Genomic DNA, 24,212 nt, shown 5'->3' on the forward strand with positions numbered 1-24,212 from the left:
TCTGGAGCAGGGACAACCTACACTTTGATTGTTAGACTTCATTATGGATATTCTGTACAAAAGGTCAATGCTCCTTAGTGAAGCAGCCAGACGTCAGGAAGCGACAGATTAAGATGGCCTGTGCAACCTTAACACTGATCCGTCTGCATCTACATCATGGAAGTCCATTGTACAGTGAAATGCCATTCCCTCCCCTGGATCCTACAGCCATCCTGGGCTGGACTGCGAACTCTCCAGTTGCTGATCAGCTCCACGCTCTGGCTGTTGGTGTTTAAGCATTCAGATTATTTTCTATTTCCAGTTTATGGCAGAAGCTTCTCCCTGGACAATCCCCCCCAACTAGATCATCTGGCAACCATTACCGCAATATCTTGCTCCCTCCAGACATTCAGGTGACCAGACAGAATAGCGTTGTTGGAGCTAGCCCTAAAGGCACTGCATGCCAGTAGTGGGTGCTAAACAACTTGCAACCTCTACCCCAAATACTACGTACGTCACTTCCACTCCTTACTGATCTTTGGGTAAGAAGGACCCCCAAGCTAGGGTGACCAGATGTCCCAATTTTATAGGGACAGTCCTGATATTTGGGACTTTGTCTTATATAGGTGCCTATTACCCCCCACCCCCTGTCCCAATTTTTCACCATTGCTATCTGGTCACCCTACCCCAAGCATTACTTCTAAATTATTGTCTGTTGCACAAGTGCACAGGGTGTTCTGGTCATACCAGAGAGTTTGTCCAGACACAGCCTTTCAACAAGCAGACACATGAAAGCTCATAGCTCAAAGCTCATATATAGCTCAGTCTGCCTGTAAGAGGGTGTTACCAGCACAGCGAGAAACCCTGGAGACGTACAAGTGGACTAGAAAACTAGGGAGGACCAGTAAGTTTGGCTTAAGACAAGGTTTGGGATGTGCACAGGTTACTTAGACATGTGGAGTGCTTAGCAGACTCCAAGACAAGCTAAACATGCAACACAAAGGCCAGTCTGAAGGGGTCAGCTCTCTTGAGGACATCTGCCTACCTCCAGTAGCTGTGCTGCACTTGGCCGAGTCTCAGGGTTCTTATCAAGTGCCGTCTTCAGGAAGTCTTTGAACTCTGGGGACCTTAAAACACATAATGATTGGCAAGGAACTCCCTGGATGGAGTCTGCATAGCACACGGTGCAAACAGCTGAGCCCAGCATCACTGGGAAGCCATAGCAAAGAGCTTCCGTGCTCTCATACTTGTGGGAGTCATTTGTCTTCTTACCATTTAGAAGGGCAATTGAGAGTGGGAGGGTCAGACTTGGCAATCTTCAGCAGGACTCGCATGGGGTTGAGTTCATGGTGAGGGGGCTCTATTTGAGCCATTTCTATCAGCGTTATACCCAGGGACCAGATGTCGGCCTTGTAGTCATAGGGAGTGTCCTTCATGGTTTCACACATCACCACCTCAGGGGCCATCCTGCGAGGGGGAGCACAAGGGGGAGTGAGGACGGTCCGAGGCATCCTGCTACCAACACAAGCATGTTTCCAAAAATAGCCTGACTGCACACAAGCCCCAGGAGTCAGTATTTAAACCATCTCACTGATCTGCTGCACTGGACCTTCACCTGAAATAGGACTTCACAGCTAGCCAAGGGGGAACAGCAGCCTTCCCACGGTTTGTCAAGACCCATATTTCCCCCCCCATTCCCAGATTGGCTGAGACAGACTAAGCAGTCTGTGAAAACCTCCAGGGCGGTGACATCTGGCACGGATGCTGCTCCAGACAATAAATTAATGCTCATTGATCCCATTCCTTCAGCACAAGGGTGATTTAGAGATTAAATTCCTAGAGTGAGTTGTGGCTCCCATGCACTTGGAGCTGCTTCAAAGAACATTCCACCATATGTGGTGGGGGAGGAGGAAGGAGAGAGAGCACATGTCCTAGATTCCACCCACTTCCAAGTTATAGAAATTGCACTGGGTTTGAGGGAGGGGTGCCATTCCAACAGAAGAGTATTCTGAAGAGCATTTCTGTTCATCTCCAGCTGCCCCAACACACTCCTTGCTGCCCCTTTACGATATACACAGTTGGGGAGACTCTTGAAAGCAGAGAGGGTACAGAACAGGTATTTTTGTTATTTTTTTTCTTAAGATTTCTGAACATATGCTAAAATCCTCCTATCCACACTCGATAAGGCAACCTGGTTAGGTGGACCCTACGTTCATCACATCCTCGTCCCTAGCAAGACAATGTTATACTCCTAGATTTCTGGTCTGACCTCCAAAAGGTGCTGAGAATGCACAGCTCCCACTGAATTCAACTTTCAACATAAGGCTGCTGAACAAGCCAGTTTACTCACCAGTAAGGGGTCCCAATGAAGGAATCTCGTCTCTGCAAAGTTTTAATGTTTTTGGCAGACACTCCAAAGTCAGCTGCAAAGAGATTAATCACATTAGATGCTCTAAAAGAACCAAATCGTAAAACAAAGGCAAGAATGCCGTGCAGTATGAATATGCATGCTCTCTAGACCAAATACTGTGAATTAAACATACCTATGAGTTCCTTCCACCTGTGAGACCCTAAGAATATTTCTCCAGGTTAATGGACCTCTTTGCAAGACATGAAAGAGCAGATACTCCATGCAAGCCCATTTGCCAAGTCTCTTAGAGGCACAATTTGTTAACAAGAAGTCTGCCTTATTTATGTCTCAAAAGTAAAGGTCAAAATTACCTCCTTTCCCTTCCCCGCAATCCAACAAATGGCAATTATTAAGTGACATTAGCCATCTCCCTCCTGGTTAACAGGAAGCATTCTGTGCCTACTACAGAAGAGACACTTTAGGCAGCACCAACCAACTCAATAAGACTCCACAAGCAACCTCATGCCTTGGGTGACTCTAAGCCTCTAACTGCCAGAAGCTGGGAGTGGATAATGGGGATGGATCACTCAATAATTGCCCTGTTCTGTTCATTCCCTCTGAAGCACCTGGGATTGGCTACTGTTGGAAGACAGGATACTGGGGCAGATGGACCATTGATCTGACCCAGTATGATCATTCTCACGACTCTAAGAGGTCATCAGTTTTGCTCTCATTCCAGCCCAGCCCCGTCTCTGTGGTTCTTATTCTCTTTGGAAGATTCCTTCTCCCATCCCATCATATACCCCTTAAGGAGCTGAGTTAGAAGGGTCAAGTGATTCTGGGTTGCTGATTGAATGTGGCCCATAGGAAGATTTAAATGGTCACCTGTTGCCTGTTCACTGGTTCCCATGTAATGAACTGGAACAGATCTCAGTCCTGTTCCCAGACACATCATAAAAGCCCACCATCACTACCAGCACCATCACTCCTGATGGCAGCCTCAAGAGAGAGGCCTTGTACAATATGGGCTGGGCTGCAGAGAAAGAATTGCCTCTCATCCCTAGGGAGTAGAGGGAGGTCAATTCAACTCAGGCTCACAGCATGTTGGCAGAGCAGCTCTTCAGGGAAGCTTGCCCTGCCTTGTGCCAGGCCTGCTCTGTGGATAGAGGAATTAGTCCAGTCTCCAGCCCTGCCAGTCTGGCACATTACTCCAGCATTGATATTCCCCTGGAAAGGGGAGACTGTAGAATACTGCCTGTTTTTGCATTGCACATGTTTCACACCCAAAGTACAATTTCTGAGCATCCTGCAAGATGTGAAACAAAACAGAAACAGTGATTAAAATAACAGAACCACCATCACTGCAAGAAGCGACTGGACAGAAGAGAGATGCCCTAAACGTAATACAACTCTGTTCCTTTCCCTATTGTAACCACAATTGCAGAACAGCAGGAAAATTCTGCACCTTTCATGCAAGTGTTGGCATCACCTGTGGTACATTTTTCAGAGGAGAATTCATAACGCATGATCCAAAGCCGCTGCCTGACCCTGAGTGACTGGTCAACAAGCCAGCGTGTTACAGTACCCATGAAGACATTCGGGCGGAAGACCTGGTGAAGCAATTTCCTGAAGGATGTGCAAGCCGGACCAACACTCCCTCACTGTAGAAAGTCCCCTTACACGATAGCTGATGGGAAAAAAAGAGAGACATTCTCCCCTTCCTCATTTCCATCTCCCATTTGCTCAGCTGCCAAACCTGAGCTTCAGGTTAAAGAAAATCTATAGAGCAGCAGGTTTCTGAAAGCTGAGGTGCAGCCAGTAGGCAGCCGGCTTTGCTCAAGCAGCAATGTCTTTATTCCTTCCAACTGTCTTGCTTCCGTTCTAGTCTTCTGCCCCAGTAGTGGGCAGAAAGCTTCTCAGCATCTTTATTTCCACCAGGTATTAAGTAAACTCCTCAGATTAAATACACTGGCTAGTTTCACAGCAGATTTTGCCTCCCAAGCGTGTATCCTACTGAGTGACATCAAGCTGGCTCCCTTCCTCCTATAACCATACCCAATAGATAAGGATGAGAAGCAAGGCTTCAGGGCAAGAGACCCTTACAAACCAGTGCACATTACCCCTCTCCCATTGGAGGAATGTTTTGCATTTGAAAAAATGTTAACCTGAAGTTTTGTTTCTGACGTACAGATAACAACCAAGGCTTCTTAAAATGTGGCTTGTAAGAGTTTATTACAATACAGTCACAAGTACAGCAACGCTACTCAGGGGAGACTGAATCGCCACCAATTCAGAATTATACACCTAGCAAGCATGCACCCATCTTCCCTCTCTGTGACATACCCAACTAAAAGCTCACCGAGTTTGATATCTCCATCCTGGGTCAGTAGTACATTGCCTGCCTTTAAGTCACGGTGGATGATCTTTTTACTGTGGAGGTAGACAAGAGCCTCTAACATCTGGCGGCAAATCACTTGAATCTGGGGTTCTGTCAGGCCTCGATCCAACTCTGCAGAGAGACAGCAGTTAAACCAAGAGGGGATTAGAGAGGCTTCACTTGAGCAACAGATGCAGCCTGTGACCCAGAGCCTGTGTAGCAACCTGTATATGGCCACTATACATCGATTAGGTCAGTGGGACACCAATACAAATCGCTCCAGTATTGAGAAAGTTAATTCCCTAAACTCAGAGCACAATATTCCCACATGCTTTCAGAACTGGTGTTCTATTGAACTCCCTGGGACACACACGTTGGTCAACTGGCATGAGCGCGTCACAGATGGCACACACATTTCCCTTTGAGGGAAGCCTATAGATCAGTCATCCCTGGAATCCTAAAAGGGAGTCTGATTTCCCACCTTGAGGCTGGACAGAAGTACTCACCACTGGTGCACTGTGGAGAGAACAGACCTGAACTCTAATTGCAGGAGACACCAGAATCTGCACTGGGATACTGATTTGCACACTAAGGCAAGGAGGACTGCAATCCCTGCCCCAACCAGTGAGAAGCTGGCCACAAGACAGTGTGGGCACAGGGAGAGACATGACCTGAGTGGTACTAGGCCTAGTCACCAGACACGTGAACAATTCATACAAATTTGTTGGCCCAATGGTAACGACAGCAACCTTCTCTTTCTGCAGCTCGTTGAGACGCCCAAGATACAAAGTTATGCTCTTGTGTGCTCTCCCTCACCCATCAGGGAGATCCTCACTCTATGACCTTTATCGTAAGGCACCATCTCAGCAAACCGTCTACCTTGCAGAATGTTGAGAAGAGTCAGGCCTCCACTCCCCTCTCTCCACCCAGCCTCCTTGTGTTAAATCTTCCCTCTGTGCCCAAAGTTTAGTTAAAAAAAAAAAAAAAAATCGACAACGCTGGAACCTGCAGATCCGGGCAGCTGGAATAGATGTAGCTGTGTTCCAGGCAGCTAGAAGAGCCTATTGTACACCAAAGGAGGGGGCAGACTCAAGGACTGAAGAGAGCTTATGTTAAGTAGGACAGCCATTCATTCAAAGCCAAGGAACTTAATCGCAGAATCAGAGAAAAGATGCTGGTTCAGCGGTTTTGTTTTTCTTCCTACTTTTCCACCTCCCGCTTCCCTTCAGTAACTCAAAGCTGGAGATTTTCAGTGACCCTCAACTAAGAGCCTGGCCGAAGCAAGGCTTTCAATGCACAGCTGTTCAGGAGCATGCTATCAAGACAAAGTCAAAGGCAAATGTAAATGGTTGTGACTTTCTCATTCCCCTTGTCTTCCAGACCACCTCTACTGTTAAGAAACTCTTAGTCAGACCCTCTTGGGACTGATTTACCTACATGGGCAGCAGCCTTTCCCGATCCCCAATCCCTATTGAATATACCCCGATACTGGTAACCGTGGAACTGGGAGATTATGGCAACATCACCATCCCCTGGTTTGTATGGCCAGGCCAGTCAGTTAGGATTTTGCAATACCTATTTCCTCCCTCCCCCATTCTAAACCAAATTCTCTGCAAGGCTGGCTGCCTGGCTATGAAACAGGAGATACCAGGCCTGATCAGACAGGAGTCTAGAGCCCCAGAGACTTAGCATCCCTAGTTTCTGTTAGGTGGGTTGGAGCTCTCCTACCCCACTGGGACCCACCACTCAGTTGGAAACCTCAACCATAGCAATTCCACACCACAGCCCCAGCACTGAGAGTACAGCTTTGCGGTAGAGAGCGCATCGTCCCTTATCAACTGGGTGTCCTTGCCCCCAAACACAGATGCCAGGCTACCATAAGATATGGTGATTTGGACACTACGGCAGAACACTGCAGTTCTTTAGGCAAGTTTCCTGAATTAGGCACAGGTTTCCGATTTGCAGACTGGGAACTGAAAGCGATGGGCTCAGCACACTTCTGCAGGAGAAAATAGTCAGATCTTCATGACCACTGGGGAAAAAACCCCAGGAGAAAGTGACCTGAGTCGAGGTTATGACCTTATCCCACAGCCTCCAGATGAGCAGAGACCCGGAGCACTGCTGTCACTCCCCGACAGGGGGAGCCTTTTTCAGGGAGGGACGGTGGCTTCATCTAGGTTTGTACAGCGCCTGGCGCAATGGGGCTGTGACGTCAATTGGGGCTTCTGGCTGCAGCTGTGCTACTCTAGCTGACATCAGTATGCTTCGTAGCAACCAAAGGCCAGCTCCTCTCAACTGGAGGCGGGGCCCACATGTGGAAGGGAGGAGTTAAAGTGGTGGCTTCATGGCAATAATGTAAGTCTCAGGCTACTCTAACACTAGCCGTTTCGATGGATTACTGACGCCAGGGGTGGAAAGAGACTCCGTGAGACTCAATGTCAATGACACCCAGATTAACAGCCAAACCCCTTTTCCTTTTACTGCAGGGCTTCCCTTAGGCGCATACAATTGACACGGCATCAGCATGCTGTATAAATGGAGTCCCAAAGAGACCTCCTCAGGCTGAAAGTATTATAGGCACCCATCCCCCCTAAAAAAAAAAAAAAAAAAAAAATCACTCCCACCCCACTGCTCGCCAACACTGAGCAATCTATAGACCACGCAGCAGAATGACACAAGGAGCTAGGAAAATGCCCAGAGGTTGCCAACTTAGCCAACACGCAGAGGCTCCATAGTTAAGGCTGCAGCAGGGTTTCTATTTAGTTACACTGAAAACCACGACCCACCACCCTACAAAAGCCATGCAAGAAGCCACGCCTCGGGAGGGTAGTGGAGGATGTCACATCCGCTGCTAAGGAGCACAAGAACATTATGTGGTGGGGGGGCTGCCCTGCAGTCCTTGGGGTGCAGATTTCTCTGTCTCCGACATGTCCCTAGTCAAAGTAAGGATATTGATTTGCAGCACTTACCTAGCATGACGGCATCCACTGCCCCACCAGGGCAAAACTCAATCATGATCTAGCAAAACAAAGAGAAAGGGGTTAAAATCAGTTATAAAAAGAGATCTGAAATCTGTATTTCTGAGTACAGCCCATGTGACGGGAAAAGGGAGCAAAAAGGGCTTGTGCTGGAGTCAAACCTACTTCCGCCTCCCCGCTCAGACGAGGCTAGCTTTTGGTAACCCTCTGTCCTGCTCAGATTTATTCACCACTCTGGAGGCAGCACAGAGACACTCAGTGGTTTTTGTTAGCCAGAGTTTCATTCCTGATGCTACAAAACCACAAGTTCTACATACGCCATGTGCTCCTGGAGTGAGAGATCTCCCAGGCGATCATGGGACAGAATCCACATGGCACTCTGTTGTTCCCGACAGAAAGGACGCACACACGCAGAGCACATCCCTCCGAGAGCTTCCCTGAGGTCTCCACGGCACACAATCTTAGGAAGCAGGACAGAGCTTTACTTGGCTACAGTGAAGGAAGTTTTGTTTTATTATTACGCTGACACACACGTGAATCAAAGCCAGCCTAGACCCCCATACCTGGAGGCCCATGTGGAGCAGCCTTAAGGCTTCATGTTTGTTTACAGCTTTTGATACAGCAGGGGCTGTTCCAGGGCGGTGGACTTGCCAACAGGATGAGATAGCTGTCACAGCAGAGAGCTGACGTGGCTGGAATTACTAGATCACTGTTTTTTTTTTTTTTTAAAGGGGTTTTTTTTACGTTTGGTTTTGATTGCTCCACAGTTAACAGCTTTCTCCTGGTTTTATATGTGATTTAAGGAAAAATTTTCAGTACAGAGCTGTAGTCAACTGCCAGATCTTTGTTACCTCCACTATGGAGGATTTACTACGTATCGGCTGGTATCCCAGCATCCTCCTGCCCCATCACCAAACACCCTTCAAGGCCAAGTCCCAGAAAGTTTGGTCAGACCCAGCTATGTCACTCAACCATGTGAAAAATTCACACCCCTGAGAGATAATAGTTAAGCTGACCTAAGCCCTAGTGTAGACAGCACTAGGCCACTGGACGAATTCTTTCTTCGAACTAGGTACTTCCTCTTGGAGAGATGGATTTACTTCAGCGATGGAAGAACCCTTTCCGTCTAGTACAGACATAGCCACAGTGACTAACCTTCTGGCATCCCCTCACCCAGTGCTGCTTCTTAATCTGTTGATATGATCACTGCTGAAGAGCCAGGCCCTGCGCCAATAGCCCAATGGTGAGACAGACAAGACAAATCTCCCACATGTGGTACAAAGCTGCAGCCACCAGGCTAGCCCTCCTTGCCGTGCTGCTCTCGCCGCAGCCAAGATGCTACTTGCAGGAAGTGCCAGCAAAAGCCATGTGGACACCGTATTTCCATGCAGAAAGCTAAGAGGCTTTCCAAATTGACCAGCAAACACTAATACAATTGCAGCCTGGCTAGCTATTTACTCCTCGCTCAAGAACAAAAGCCTCTACATAGTAGGATTAGGCACAAGAATGGATTAGTGCCATTTGAGATTATGCCTCAGCGTGCTGCAGTGCTAGATGATCACACAACTGCACCCTTCAGGAGATCCCAGGCAAAGAAGCTGCAGCATTGGAGACTCAATCACATAAGGCCGCTTTACTGTATGTTAGAGAGGGATCTCATCCAGGTTGGTGGGTCCAAAGTTGGGCCACCCAAGCCCACTGGCACTGGTCTGCAGACTGCCTGGGTTTCCAGCCCAGCCTCTCACACCCATCCATCTCAGTGAGAATGCTTCAAACACCGTACTTCAAAAAGAGCTGCTCTGTGCCAACAGCCCAGCTCCCCAGAGCAGCCCAACAACCACAGTATGCATTCATGGGACAGAAGTGGGCTCAGGTAAGCAAAGAGTCCATTTTCAATCTTTCAGGGTCTGAGATAAGAGTATGGAAAGATACCTTGCACTATAAAACCACCCTGACTGTGTCTCTTTTCACGTCCTGGTACCACACAGGGCAACATGCAGAGAGGTTAGTGGCCAGAGTTTACTTCTGAGGACAATAACCAACTAAGCAAAGCCCCCTTTTAGATGGGGCGACTGAAGATGGAGCTGAGTGACCTACAGCTCTGTGTGGAGCCAGGCATTTCACGCTGAGGTAGTACCGATCCACACCGCTTTGGGGAAGGACACTCTTATGGTTAAAAAGCACAGGACTAGGACTCAGGAGATTTGGATTTAATTCCCAGCTTTCCAACTGACTCACTGTGCAACTTTGGCCAAGTCACATCCCACTCCTTCTGCTTCAGATTGCACAGGTGTGCAATGGAAATAATGCTTCCCTGTTTTCGAGACCGCCTGAGGCATAATTCATTAGTCTCTACAATGCTTTGAGCTCCTCATACTGAAGGTGCTATAGAACAGAAGAACTGCCACACTGGGTCAGACCAAAGATTCATCTAGTCCAGTATCCGGTCTTCCAACAGTGGCCAATGCCAGGTGCCCCAGAGGAAATGAACAGAACAGGTCATCATCAAGTGATCCATCTCCTGTTGCCCATTCCCAGCTTCTGGCAAACAGAGGCTAAGGACACCATCCCTGCCCATCCTGGCTAATAGCCATTGATGGAATTATCCTCCATGAACTTATCTAGTTCTTTTTTGAACCCTGTTATAGTCTTGGCCCTCAGAACATCCTCTGGCAAGGAGTTCCACAGGTTGACTGTGGTTGTGTGAAGAAATACTTTCTTTTGTTTGTCTTAAACCTGCTGCCTATTAATTTCATTTAATGATCCCTAGTCCTTGTGTTATGAGAAGGAGTAAACACTTCCTTATTCACTTTCTCCACACCAGTCATGATTTTATAGACCTCTATCATATCCCCCCCTTAGTCATCTCTTTTCCAAACTGAAAAATCCCAGTCTTATTAATTTCTCCTCATACGGAAGCTGTTCCATACTCCTAATAATTTTTGTTGCGCTTTTTTGCCCTATAGAAGGGCAACGTACTACTTTGCGTCCCTTACAATCACTGTACAGAGAGCCAGCTGGCACTCAGGAGTCAGTGAGGAAATTACCCTGGATCGGGTTAAGAGATCCAAGGCAGATGCAGCAGCACAAGGCAAAGGCGTCTTCACCTGCAGAATTGCGAGGAATGAGGCAGAGGGGAAAGTGCCAAAGGGGAAAAAGCACTTCCTCTGGACTGAGCATTAGAGGGCAAACAATCCAGAATGATGGGGACTGGCATGGAGTTTTTTAGCAGTGGCACATTCAGTCACGTAATGGGGAAGGATAAGATGCTAAGGCTATTGAAAAACAAGAATCCCCCTCTGCTCTTTCCGGGAGCAGCAGTGTCAGAGCAGGACCATCGAGAAGGGATTGGACTCCCTTCATTCAGACAGCTCAGCACCACTTACATTGCTTTCATGAAGAAGGGCCAACCAGAAGCTGCCAGTAGTTCCTTGTACCACCAGGCAGCACACCTAGGTTCAGTTCTTGGACCTACCTTCACCCTGGGGTTCACAAACCTCAAGCTCAGCCCAGGAGAAGTCAGTATTTAAGGGTCAGTTCAGATTCCCAATGAGCAGTCACCAACATGCTTCCTGCGCTGTGCCATAAGGTTCCAGCCACATGCAAGTCCTGTTCTGGGAGCATCCATGTTTACTTTTGTACTTTGAATTCTTTGAAGCTGTAAATGGCAGGGGGCAGAGCTCCAAGAGGAGATAGGAACTCAAAGCCCAGCCCTGAGGCACTTACATCTGTAAGGAGTCCCACTGACTTCAATGGGCAGAGCAAGTTCTGAGCACCTCACAGTCAGCCCCTTAGGGTATGTCTACACAGCAACTAGACACCCACTGCTGACCTGTGCCAGCTGACTCGGGCTGGTGCTGAGGCTGTTTCACTGTGGCATAGAGTTCTGGACTCGGGCTGGAGCCCTGGCTCAAGGACCCTGCAGGGTGGGAGGATCCCAGAGCCTGGGCTCCAGCCCCAGTGCAAACATCTACATAGCAATAAAACAGCCCCTCAGCCCAAGCTCCACGGGGCCAGCCCCAGGTTTTTCTTTGCTGTGTAGACATACCTTTAGACGCCTGGATGTTAAACTGGTTGCCAGACCACCCTTCTGCTGGGTTACACCTCCCACTGAAGCATTTACGGTCAAAATACTCTAAAGCATCCTCCCTCAAACGCAGTCACTCTTGAAAGAGAATGGAGTGCCACAGAGCCAGTCAGCTGACACAGGTGGGAAGCGTCATCTAGGGGGTTCTTGTGCAACAGGAGCCTGCCGTCACTCCAGATCCCCAGAGTTCCCTGGGAATGGATACTTGTGTTCCCAGCACAGCGAGTGGAGGTTGTTCTATAGGTTTGGCCTGAAAAGAGATTACGAGTTTGTATGGGGTGGGGGGGAGCAACAAACCCAGCTTTGTTTGGATCAATATTTGATGTGTTTGACCTTTGCAAAACCTCATTTTGGTTTACAGTATGAGAAGGGGAGAAGGCAGAGAAAGCCAGGAAAGTTAATACATCTGAAACACCAGCTGAGCACAGAGAAAGGGGGCGGGGGAAGGGAGGCAGGGAGGAAGAAAGCCAGACAATGGGAATCTTGGAAGGTTTAAAAAAAAAAAAGTATGCATTTTCAACTAGGCCGGGGATGCTAATGAATAACTAAGGGTCAGGGCTGGTTGGTCTAAACATCTAGAAAGCATTTGTGCTCCTTTCAGCCCTGAAATCAGAGTTTAAACAGTCCAACTCTCACAGTTCCAAATGCATGAAGTCCAATGACCTGAGTTCATCTTTTAGTGCTGGATACACTATCCCATACATTCCATCCCACAGAATGCAGTGGGACACACACACACAGGACCAGCCTGACACAAAATAAAAACCCAGGCATCATTACTATTAATAAACTGAAGCCACATCGAAAGCCAGTCCTGGATGTCTCCAGGAACTATGACTCTTGAACTTGAAGCCATGAAATGAGAGAGGGTTGAGGAAGGTGGCAAAAAGCAGGATTTGGACATTACACAGACAGGATTTAAAGCACGAAGGGTAATGATCTCTCAGTCATTCACTTGCCACAGGGCAGGCACCCTGGTGGTCAGATTTAAATGAGGTTCTGGGCAAGTTTAGACAGTTGTAAAAAGAATTGTTGACAAGAGTCCATGTTTCTGCACACTGATTATGCCTGTAACTCATTAAAAGACATTGGCTACAGATTAACCCTTTACTCAGTCTTATTTTCACCTGTTTTGATAAGCTAGCTAACTGTACTGTATTTTCTGTCAATGTCACCCTGCAAATCACAGGTAGCCTGGTACCACCTCACTCCATGAATGATGCCAATGTTAATACCCTGTTTGCTCCCATCTCCTCCTCCCTGCCCTGTGCCATGCTGACCTGTCTAGATATCACACCCTCCCCATGACACGCCCCCCTTAACTCTCCCCAGTCCCTTTAAAAAAAAAAAAGAAAAAGAAAAACCCTCTCTAGAGAAGAGTTTAATAATAATTCAAAAGGGGGGAAGGGAGGGAAGAAAAATCCACTGCCTATTCATGCTTCCCTCAGGCATCTTTCAGAGGGCAAGCTCTTTAGGACAGGGACTATGCATGCTGTATGGTACAAAGCACGTGCCTGGCACTTAACCCTTCAGCAACAGGGCACAGCAGCCTTACAAAAGGCACGATACACCAGGATTCTAGCCACTCCCTAACCAAAAGCCTACAGGTTTCGTACAGACTGCGAACCGAAGATTCAGCATGCGCTGTCCAGTCACCTGCAGCCCTAATGGTGTCTTGCAGAAGCCAGCCGGCGAAGGCAGCAGTTATTCTGCAGAGAGGTCACTCAATATTTATAATCCTTGGCAAGCACAGGATCTAATGCTGCTAGGATGCAGATTGCACAGCCTTCTCAGGAAGCTGCCTCCTAAAATGACAAAGGTTGGTTTGGAGATGTGGTTAGCCGCCGCAGCACCGCCCCTCCCAAAATCAGGAGTCTCACAGTCAACAGTAGAGCCAACAAAGTCTGGGCTGGCATTCTTATGAGCAGTTAGGAGAGGGGCTTTGGCAAACATCCTGTTTATAATAATTTTTTCAATGCAACAAGTTCAGGACTTCCTTAGCAAAGCCTGCTGGGCCCATCTAGGGGTCTGAGCTCCAGAAGAGGAAATTTAGCCTCAACAATAGCTTTTTTTTCCCTTTTCATTCAAGTTGTTAAAGCAGTCACAAATCTCCTGGGTTACACTCTTCAGTCTTCGGTTAACACTTTGTATGCTGTAAATGCAGCACCACCCAACTACATGCTGTGTTTGTATTTGTTTTCATCACAGAGGGACCCAAGAGACAAAAGACAGACTGCTGACAATATACTGTTAATGTCATCAGAAATCACAAGGACCACTGATACAACAGAGAGTTTAGAGAGATCTCTTTACTGAAAGTGCAACAAGCAGTCTCTTGTCTAGCCCTGGCACCAGATACTATGATGGGGGCTTTACCCCCACCACCTTTACCCCCAAATTACTTACACACACTCGCGCAGCAAGGAGAGTATTTCAGACTCTTGTAGCCACTACAGATGTTGATAGGTTGCAGACAACTGCACAGACCTGAGTAGGACGTTGGAGTGAAGTACCTGCAACACTGATCTAGTTTTCAGTTTAATGGGAAGTCCTGCACCAAAGGGGTTAATTTTGTCCCCCAGAATCAAGCACATGGGCACAACCTACCTTTTTTATGATCACAAGGGCGAATAGACTCACCAGAATCCTGCAACAATAGTTAACTTGGGCACCTGTTATGTGGGAGATCCTATCTCTGTCGCATGTTGGTGCCAAGCAAGAGCCCTCCCACGCCCTCTCCTGTGCACTTGGAAAGCTTCAGGGAAGCAGCAGGAAGGGGATTTTAAGAGGATCCAAAGAATCCACACGCCTTCCAAGTTTTTTCAAACCGCCGCAGAGCACCTGTCCCTCCCCTTGCTCTTTGCGCAGCCAGCCAGCAGCTGTATTTACGCAGAAAGGGCCACAGGAGGGACACATTTCCCATATGGTAAAAGTAAAGCTCATCACCCTACCGCATCACCCTCACCCCCCAAAAAAAGTGCACATTTAAATGTCAGGAGCACTTCTGACTCAATGATTATAGAGCTCGTGCTGTGTTACAGATTTGCTCCTTTGCAGAAAAAGTAACTCTCTCAATATGTAAAGAAGGAATGGTGTATTGGACCACCTGGGCTTTCACTCTGGTTACAGCCCCATTAGGACTCTTCAGATTTGGTAACAAAGAAGCCAGAACAATCCTCATTCCCCAAGCCTGCAATAAGTGAACACACCCAATTTTCCAGCAAAGCTGATGAGCACACAAAGCCCAGTAACTTGCCCATGCTCGCACATTTCCAGGAGCTACTCAAATCTTTAATATAGGGCCTCTGATTCCTAGGGGTTTGCTGAAGTCACGCTAGTGCTCTGAAAAACAGACACTCACAGAGGACAAGTGTCGCTTTCTGCCTTTACCACTGCTTCTACTAGAAGCTACAGTTCATTGGTGCCCTGTCACAAAAACATTTTAAAAATGTTCTGCTCCCATCAAGTCACGGTTAAGGCCAAGCGCTCCCCAAAACAATGTCACAGCTAAGAATGAAGAGTAAACCGTGTTTTTTCTCACCCACCAGCCACTGCATTTGCCCATGCAGAATGGGTGTGGAACAAATTTGATGGAAGAAGTTGGGGGAGGAGAGGAAGCCTGCCAAAGGGTTTACAATGAAGAGACCCAAACCTGCAAGTCATCAGATTCTTGCATGGTTTCTGGTTTCAGATGAACTTCCTTTCTCTTTCACAGAGCTCTCTTGCTTGCCCCTTCCATCATCCAACACAGAGTAGGAAGTAAGCTTCTTTATAAATGGTTTCAATCTTCCTGAAGCAAGTTTAGGGAGCTCATTCAGCTCAAGCATAACTGTTTTTTCTAGGATATGTTTAAACTCAGGTATGTAGCTTCTCGCTTTTTAAAAAAGTTTGCACTTATTTTGCCTATACACTGAAAGTTCACATGGTGAGGAGCAGCTGATGTCTCTGAATTATCACTAGTAGTTGTAATTAAAGTTGGATTAAATGAGCAAGATCTGCCTCTCAATTAAGCCCACTCCTTGAGCATCTAAGAGGCATGAAGGGTCACATAAGCCTATGGACTGAGCACCTGTGGTCTCCAGGTCAAGGATGAGCCATGGTGGTCATTCAAGACTAAGCGGGGAGCCCAGAATCAATAGAAAAGTTTCTGCCCTGCTATGATGCTGCAGAGATATTATCTTTGTGGCTGAACATTAAGCAGACTATTGCTTCTTAACAGCAACGCTGCTCTGGAGTGTCAAGGCTGCTATTAGATAGTACAAACTATGCTAGGCAAAGTGACAGCAGCATTTAAAAGTTCCAGGTCAGCTCCCTTCATTTAAGCATTTATTATTGAGCAGTTCACAACTCCTGGGTGCTGGATTGTGTACACCCCCAGGCATGAATTCTCCTCATCCCCAGCCACACAGGCTGAACAGCAGTAACTTCCTCTGCAGAATTGTGCTGAGGTTTTTAACCTTTACCGCTATCAGCGGGCTGCTTTTCGACTACAACAAAAACAATAAGCAGCAGCATCCTGCAGCTGTGTGTGCTGCGTGGAGCGGGGTTTGAAGCAGACGTCGTCTGTGCCTCTGTGCCACAGGCACCTTTCAGTGTGGCATTCCCACATTCTTTGCTATACTACTGCCAGGCCTACGTGGGAAGCTTACCATCTCCCCTCATCACATAAGCTGAAAGTGCTCTGGGCACCATCCCTTCACCTTAGTCATGTGACACTATCCAACTCTCATTTATCTGGAAGGCTGGAAAGTGCCAGCATTCCAAGGGTTAATTTCTAGGGAAAGGGGAAACCACTTGATGGGGGGGTGGGGGGAAGAGGGGGAAGGTGACAGTGCAGTGCAGAGAATCATCTGGTGCTGCTGGCTGCAGATTCACTACCCCAGTATAGAATGTTTACAGCCTTCTAAGTAAACACACAGATGCTGCCTTTGGTGGTGATGGGAGAGATGCGAGGCCCATGTTCTCCGTCTCATTTACAAGCGCCTGCTGTTAAAGCTAGGAACTGCCCTATGTGCTGCAGTATGTGATTCATCTTCATTTACACCTATACAGAAATTAGGCTAAATTAATCATATACTTTCTGCCTTCCCCCTTTCTAAGAACTCCCACTAAGCCTGCACCGAACTCAGTAGTTAGTTATGTCTTGTTTTAAGGCTAGTTCCCACGTCATTTTTCCCCTCTCCCACCCCAACCTGGGCCAGTGTTAATATTTTTCACGCTGGAGCAGCTATCCTTTAGGAGACCACGTTGCCACTGCAGATCTGGACTAAAAAACAAAAGGAAACCGAGTAGCGGGAATGGTGAATGGCAGGGGAGAGGAAGAGACAGACACTCGTAATGACAAAAAGAGTGAATGTTTGTCTCGTGACCTCCAGCTCAGTGGCTGTATCTCGGCCTGGAAGGCATTCACCCGTATTTCCTGTTGTGCCTTGAAAATCAGCAACCACTGATCTTTACAGCCAGATGGAGTGATCCATCTGTTTGAGCAGCAACAATCCTGACAGGTGTGTATAGGGGGAGAGGATAAAGAGATGATCTATTTCTCCAGCCCTGCAGGGAGTTTACCCACACTCCCTTACCAAGTCTGCTTGAATCCACAAGACTGTTTAATTACAGGCTGGGGCAGTATTTCCACAACAGTATGGCTGCCGCCTCAGCCCAGAAGCAGCAGAGAATAGAAGATCCTTCTCGCCTGCATAGTTCACTGAAGTAAAGCGGATTTGAAGAGGGGAGGGGGAAGGAGGGAAGAGTCAGGAGCACACGGTACTGAGGTGCATTAGTAGCAAAATGTGTTCAGTGTTGTAGATCTCAACAAGAGCTGAGGTTTCCTGGCATATATCACACCCGCTTACTGGAAATGCGAGAGCAACACAGCAAATAGCAGCAAGCCCTGTGATTCACAGACCTCTATTATGCAGTGCTGAGTTAGTCAAGCCTGAATAAGGAACGCCGATTCAGCACATATGCTTTACAGCAGGACAAAAAGGGAGATGGGGTTCTCTCGGGAGTCCAAGATAAGGGGGCCCAGACTACCTCCAAAGTTTTTGGTGTCACAGGGGAAAACAGATAACTGAACCCTAGATTAGAGAGAGCATGATGGGGGATGAAGGATCAGAAGAATGGTCAACAGGGATTTCCACCTACTAAATAAAAAAAGCCTTTTGGATTCCACTAAGTGTCAGGAATGACGCTGACAGAACATCCTCTTCCTGTTCTGCTGCTTGGGAGAGATTCTTCCCGTGAACAAATTCAGAAGGGGGGGGGAGGGGCCTTGGAGCTCTGCTTTCAAGTGTTGAGACACAAAGTACAGTTCTGCTCTGAAAAGCAACTTCCTGGGTGCATGTGTCAGCATCCTCTCTGCCAACATCAGCCACTAACATCTTCACCCCTTTACACATATTAGCAAGGCAGAGCCAGCACCGCTGAGCGAGAGCGGGATTCCCCTCCTCCTTGTGTACATCAAGCTGATTAATGCAATTTAGTAAAGAATTATACCCAGGCAGCCCACTGAAAGCACAGGGTCCTCAGCAACATCTGTAATACCTTATTACAGTAATGATATTGTAGAAGTAAAGAACCCAGCTTGACTCTCAGAGTCCAGGCTGCATTTGCAGGGATGGTGGTGAGAACATTTTCACTTACAAAACTGAGCACATGTTTTGAAAAACAAGAGACAAGAAAACTCCACAAGACCAATGTTATGTGGCATCATTTTTCCGACTGCAACCTCTAAGCAACATGAGGGCAGGGTCTGCTTTAATGGTAAAGAGACAGTCCAGGTCCTCCTTCTACTATAAGGAGGTGGAAAGCAGGAGGACTAATAATACACCAGGGAAAACACTCTTAAGCAGTGTCAGTTTGGGTGAAAACCACGAGTCTTGTTCTGTTGATTAAATTTCAACAGCCCAGTGGCATTAGGTAACACCCCGTTGGTTGCCTTGGTAATAATCATCCCCATCATGGGTGAAGTCCTTCCATTTTCATTTCTAACAATGGAGTTCCTCTGATTGTACCATCTGTGATTAACAGAAAGTCACCCCGCTAGCTTCAGAGGGGAGGAAAAAAAAGAAAAAAAAAAGAGAAACAGATTCAGGATGATAAAAGCCATTCAATCCCTGTAAACAAGTCCCCATCTATATCTCAAAAGAGGACTGGAGCTCTCTGGCACTGCAGTTAAACTATGGAGAAAAAGAAAGCAAGTGCAAAAGATTTCAGCTGCAAACCTGGCACCACCCTTCCTCTATTAAAAAGAGTCATGGCCTTTGGTCCATTCCTTCTCCCCTCCGCCCAGTCATCCTGCAATGCAAACATTTCAGACCAGTGTCCCCGACACACTCTGGGTGCAGCAAGCATTCCCCTCCCACTCTCCCCAGCTATACATAAAGCTGGAGGAATTCACCTTTAGAACAGTATCCTCTATGTGAACTATCCCAACCCACTGAAAACATTTCCTGCCTTAGGTGCAGGACAGAATCTCCCTTCATAGCACCTAGCCCAGGAAAGGATCACGTTTCCTGGCAAGCTCTTTACATAGAAAATGCTGGCATCCTTTCACCACTTTACCAAAGTGACTCGAGGTATTCGTGTTGGCAGTGGCAGAAGGTGTGGTTCAGAGGCAGACCACTCTCCAGCAGGCTGTTGCCCGAGGGGACACCATACTAACTCTCCCCTCCAGACTCTGCACAGACACAAATTAACATCTTTTCTTAACCCATCCATGATGCTCTTTCAGCATCCATTGACAGAGGCTGGGAGGCACTGGAGTGATGGGAAACAGGTTGGACTCCAATCAAGGAGAGGTCAGGCCATCTCTAGGAAGGGGTGGAGTGGGGGCGGGGCTGGGGGGCAGAGGGGTGGGGTCGAGCACCTATGGGAAAGAGGGGAAGTCGGTGCCTATGGTGTGTGCGCGCATGCCCCCCCCCCCACATATTAGTGGGCAGCATTTCATGATGGGGTCTGGGGGTGCAGAAATTTAAATTTCTGTGGAAAGAAATTTATCATTTATCGCCATTGATAAAATGAGAGGGCAAAAGTAATGTTCGCATTGTGATACAGAACAAGCAGACTGAAGGAAGCAGACAGCCTGCCCTCCTCTTGGCCTATCTGGCAGAGCAGTGGTTCTCAAACTTCATTGCACTGCAACCCCTTTCTGACAGGAACAATTACTACATGACCCTAGGAGGGGGACCGAAGCCTGAGCCATCGCAAGCCCTGTCGCCCTGGGTGGGGGGGCCAAAGCCAAAGAGCTTCAGCCTCAGGCCAGAGGCCTGTAACCTGAGCCCTGTCTCCCAAGGCTGAAGCCCAGGGTGATAGGGCTCAGGCTTCAGCCCTGGGCCCCAGCAAGTCTACCGCCAGCCCTGGTGACTGCATTAAAATGGGGTTGCGACCCACAGTTTGAGAATCTCTGTGGCAGACGCAGAATTATGAAGCTGGGCAGTTCTGCCAGCTGCCAGAGGAGACACTCCATTTGCCTCAAACTCACCCGTCTTAGGATTGTTAATAACGCAAGAGAACATCTTTTCCCCCTGCACACTGACCAAAAGCTAGTCTGCTTCACACTGCTACAAGTTACACCCCAAACTTTATTCAGAATTAACTTTCCTCTTTTTCCAAAACACCTGAACTATCTTCTTCAGGAACATAGGAGAGCATAGACTACTAAGTTGTCGGGTTTTAGTTTTAGTAACTACTGCTCACATAAACTGGCCTCAAATTTGATTGAATCCACTCTGTTTTTTTGTTTTGTTTTATTTTTAATCACATAAGCATTGTTTTCATCACTGAAAGTCACTTTCGACTTTGTTACAAAGTCCAGGGGATCTCCCTGGTACCTTAAGCCACATTCCTTCCCTCAATAAAAAAAAAAAAGAGTCTGAAGTCCAAGGGTTAAACTCCCATCAGAAGGCGAATGAACAGATAGAAGAACACATTCCTGCACCTACTTAGCTTGGCACCTTCATTGGTACTCTCCTGTTAGCTGCTTTCCTAATGCATGCAGAGGGCTGGAAGAGAGGGGTGCCATTTCCACTGCCTTCAGGCTCTAAATCTGGCCCCATATGATGCTCGTGAGCTGTTGGCGAACCGTCTGGCACATTGAACAAGACAGAATGTTCTTCTAAGAGAGATGCTATAGCTCACCAGTAAGTTCCCAAGCAAGAATGTATGGCCTGTTTTATGCAGGAAGTCAGACTAAATGACCATAATGCTCCCTTTTGGACTTAACAGCTATGAATTTGCTTACATAGCCCCATGCCCCAGCAGGATCTGCTCCAAATGGCACAGGGGTTGAGAGAGTCTTTCATGAACTCTATTTCATAGAATTCTGCAAGGTCAGCATCACACCCACGCAGAAGTGCACGAAGGGCCAACGAACAATCAGCATCCACTTCACCCCATCAGCTGCACCCTCCCTCCTAGGCAGCAACAGGCCCTCGTGCATACTAGAGATCTCTGGTTATGCCATAAAATAATAGAGAAACCCTCATTGCTAATACAGTAAAAACCCAAATGTCAACAGCTTGTCTGACATGGCAAATATTCTGTAGGTGGAAATGAAATAATTAGCTCTCTGTAAGACAGGCAGCTACAAGCTTGCCAATATTCTTTATGAGAAAAGGGCACTATTTACCAGGGACTTGAAGTATAATAGATCATTTTCCTGGAACAAAATAACCTCCAAGGAGAAATATTTGGAATAAAAAAGATCAATCCCCATCAGCAGGGGACGAGGCAGCAAGACAATAGGTGAAAAAAACCCCACACATATTTTTGGACTTCACAATGGAGAGCTTCATCTATAACGAAGCATGAAGACAATAATAATCATACCACCACCACCAAACTCTCATATAGTACTTTTCATCTGTAGATCTCAACGTGGTTAGCATCGTTATCTGCATTTTCACAGATGGGGAAATTGAGGCACAGCGAGGGGAAGTGAATTGCCCAAGGTCATGCAGCAGGTCAATGACAGAGCCAGGAATGGAACCCATCTCTCCTGATTCCCAGTCTGGTGCCATATTCACACTGCCAACATTCCCATGTTGGATGTATGTTGAAATGCAGAGTTCCTGAGAGGCTGGAATGGAGCTTGGTAACAGTCTTTTCACTGCTAAGTAACCACTTCAACCATACTCCATGCTGGCAGCAGCCCACAGTCATCACCACATGAAGGTACCCTCCAAAATAAATTTGTTGTCCCAGTCCCATTCTTTGTGGCTACATCACAGAACCACCATCACAACAGCACCCTGTTGGCTGTCTCAGCAGAGAGGCTAAAGAATAAGTGGGTCATAAAGCGATGCTGTGAACAATGCTATCACAGCAGTCTCATTATTACCTTGTGTTCCCATCTGCTGTATCCACCGGATGAGCTGCAGACTTAGGCTTGGTCTACACAACAGAGTTAGGTCGACCTAACTATGCCAGTGTCTACACTACAGCCTTGCTCCCGCCAATGTATGTGCCCTACTACACCCGCATAGTAACTCCACGAGAGGCGCAGGGCTTATGTCGGTGTAGTAAGGGCAAGGCAGTGTCTGTGTTTACAATGTATTCCTTACATTGGCTGTTGGCTAGAGCCGTGAAATTGACAAGAAAGCCTGGCTCCTCAGCTGGGCCTCCGCTGGGAGCTGAGCTGTCCCGCAGGCTCCTGGCTTGGGCTGCCCCTTGGGTTCCCTGCTCCCCACTGGGAGCATGGCAGCCAACTGGACTCCAGGTGCAGATCTCCCCGCCAGAGGCAAGAAGCCCTGGGTGGTCCCCCCCCAGCAGGGACTGAGAGCTGGAAAGCAGCTGAGCTCCTGGCGGGGAGCTGTGCAGAGCTGAGACCCTGGCTCTCAGCCCCTCCCACTGCCCCTCTTCAGCTGGTGGAAGTGTTTCTGGTGAGCATGCACACCACTGATAGAAGTGCGGGCACCAGCCACCGTAGTAATTACTACTGTGGTTATAAGTAAACCCAACATAGGTTGACTTAGATTGTAATGTAGACACGTCCTCAGACGACGCTCTTCATGGCAAAGGCCATCTGTATTATACATCTGCACAGTACCTAGCACAAGGAGGCTGGGGTCTTTAGGTGCTAGCACAAATACAAATAACCAATCCTGCTCCCCTCTGCACTGCAAGATGGGCCCTGAATCGGGGCGCTGAAACACACTGGCAGAGGGAGACATTGGCAGCACCTTGCATTGCTGCTCTTGGGTGCAGACAGGCCTTTAACCTCAAAGGCACCTTCCAAAAACATTATTTCCCCTTAAATAAATAAACGTTTAAAAAGCTATTTTGAGTATCTGAGCACAACTGCTAGTCTGTGCTCTGTCACCTGGTTTAGTAACCAGGGAAAGCTCCCTTCTTTGCATTGTCGGGATTAAATAAAGTCCTTCTAGCTGTGCAAGCCACTAAAGCACAGATCCATATCCCAGGTACTCCTCTGAGTCAGACTCACATTCTGAAGTAGCAGAACACTTTCTTGAACTAATGACAGAGCTGGGGAGGGACATTCCCATTCGAGTTCAAAACCAAGCACAACACAGGTTGAAACACTTCCGATCTAATCAAATGGGTGCAAAAGGCAAAGACAAGTGCATTCCCCTGGTAAGCCATAGTTAGTTTCTTTGGACATCACAGGAAGTTTAACTTCCGGCCCACTGGCGTTTCCACTTTCTGACCTGTCAGTTTGATTACTCTCATTACTCAGCTTCCCCATGGGAAGAATAGTTCAAAAATACAAGCAGGCAACAGATTCCACTCACCACTCTGGAGTCAGATGGAGCACGCCTATGGCTACTAGGAGCTGCCATCTTTGTGACGGGATGGGTCACTTATGTCACCTCACGCCAGGGGCATGAGAACTGCAGTATCCTGTTTTCAAAGGAACAAAGCTGCATGGCTCCACTTTGTATTGAGGTCATCACAGGGAGGGTTAAAGGCAAAGCCTGACGGGTTTTTCATGAGTCTCCCCCTTCCATCTGAGTGGCCAATCCCAGTAATTAGTGTGTTTGGGATTGTGCTCTGGCCATTAAGTACCCAACTGCAGAGTTTGCTGCTGTGGTACTTATCCTGCTGCTCGATGCAGATCAGAGGCAGACTGGTACGGAGAAACCACCTCTCCCCCTTTGCTGTGCCCTAAGAGCCGAGCTAACATGCTTGGTCTGAACACCTGGGACTAAGCCTTCACTGTCAGAGGGTTCTCAACTGGAATTTACTTCCCACACTGATCTGATATGGCTTGAGTTGGCTGGCCTTCAAGGAATGGTTTTGCCTGACAGGATGAGGACTGAAGATTTAATAGCTAAACACTCAGGAGGAGCCTGTCAATTTCAGTTAAGATTCACCAATTTGAACAGACCAAGGTTTGTGCCTAGAAGGTGGTGGGTGTGTTTTTAAAGAAATCACAGTTTAAGATTCGCTGAATTACATCAAGCACACGTTTCCTAACATTTT

General features: G+C 47.6%; 1 protein-coding gene across 1 annotated transcript in view; it reads right to left on the reverse strand.

Moving 5' to 3' along the window:
- STK10 (serine/threonine kinase 10) overlaps positions 1-24,212 on the reverse strand; it is a 73,162-nt gene that overhangs the window by 21,983 nt on the left and 26,967 nt on the right. The window contains exons 3-7 of the mRNA XM_048859866.2: positions 7,676-7,724; positions 4,689-4,838; positions 2,330-2,402; positions 1,252-1,446; positions 1,025-1,106 (exon numbers count right to left, since the gene is read on the reverse strand). Of these exons, the coding sequence (XP_048715823.1) occupies positions 1,025-1,106; positions 1,252-1,446; positions 2,330-2,402; positions 4,689-4,838; positions 7,676-7,724 (549 nt within the window). The remainder of the gene's footprint in view (positions 1-1,024; positions 1,107-1,251; positions 1,447-2,329; positions 2,403-4,688; positions 4,839-7,675; positions 7,725-24,212) is intronic.

This window comes from Caretta caretta, chromosome 8, assembly GCF_965140235.1.
Source record: "Caretta caretta isolate rCarCar2 chromosome 8, rCarCar1.hap1, whole genome shotgun sequence".
In the NCBI taxonomy this organism is placed as follows: Eukaryota; Metazoa; Chordata; order Testudines; family Cheloniidae; genus Caretta; species Caretta caretta.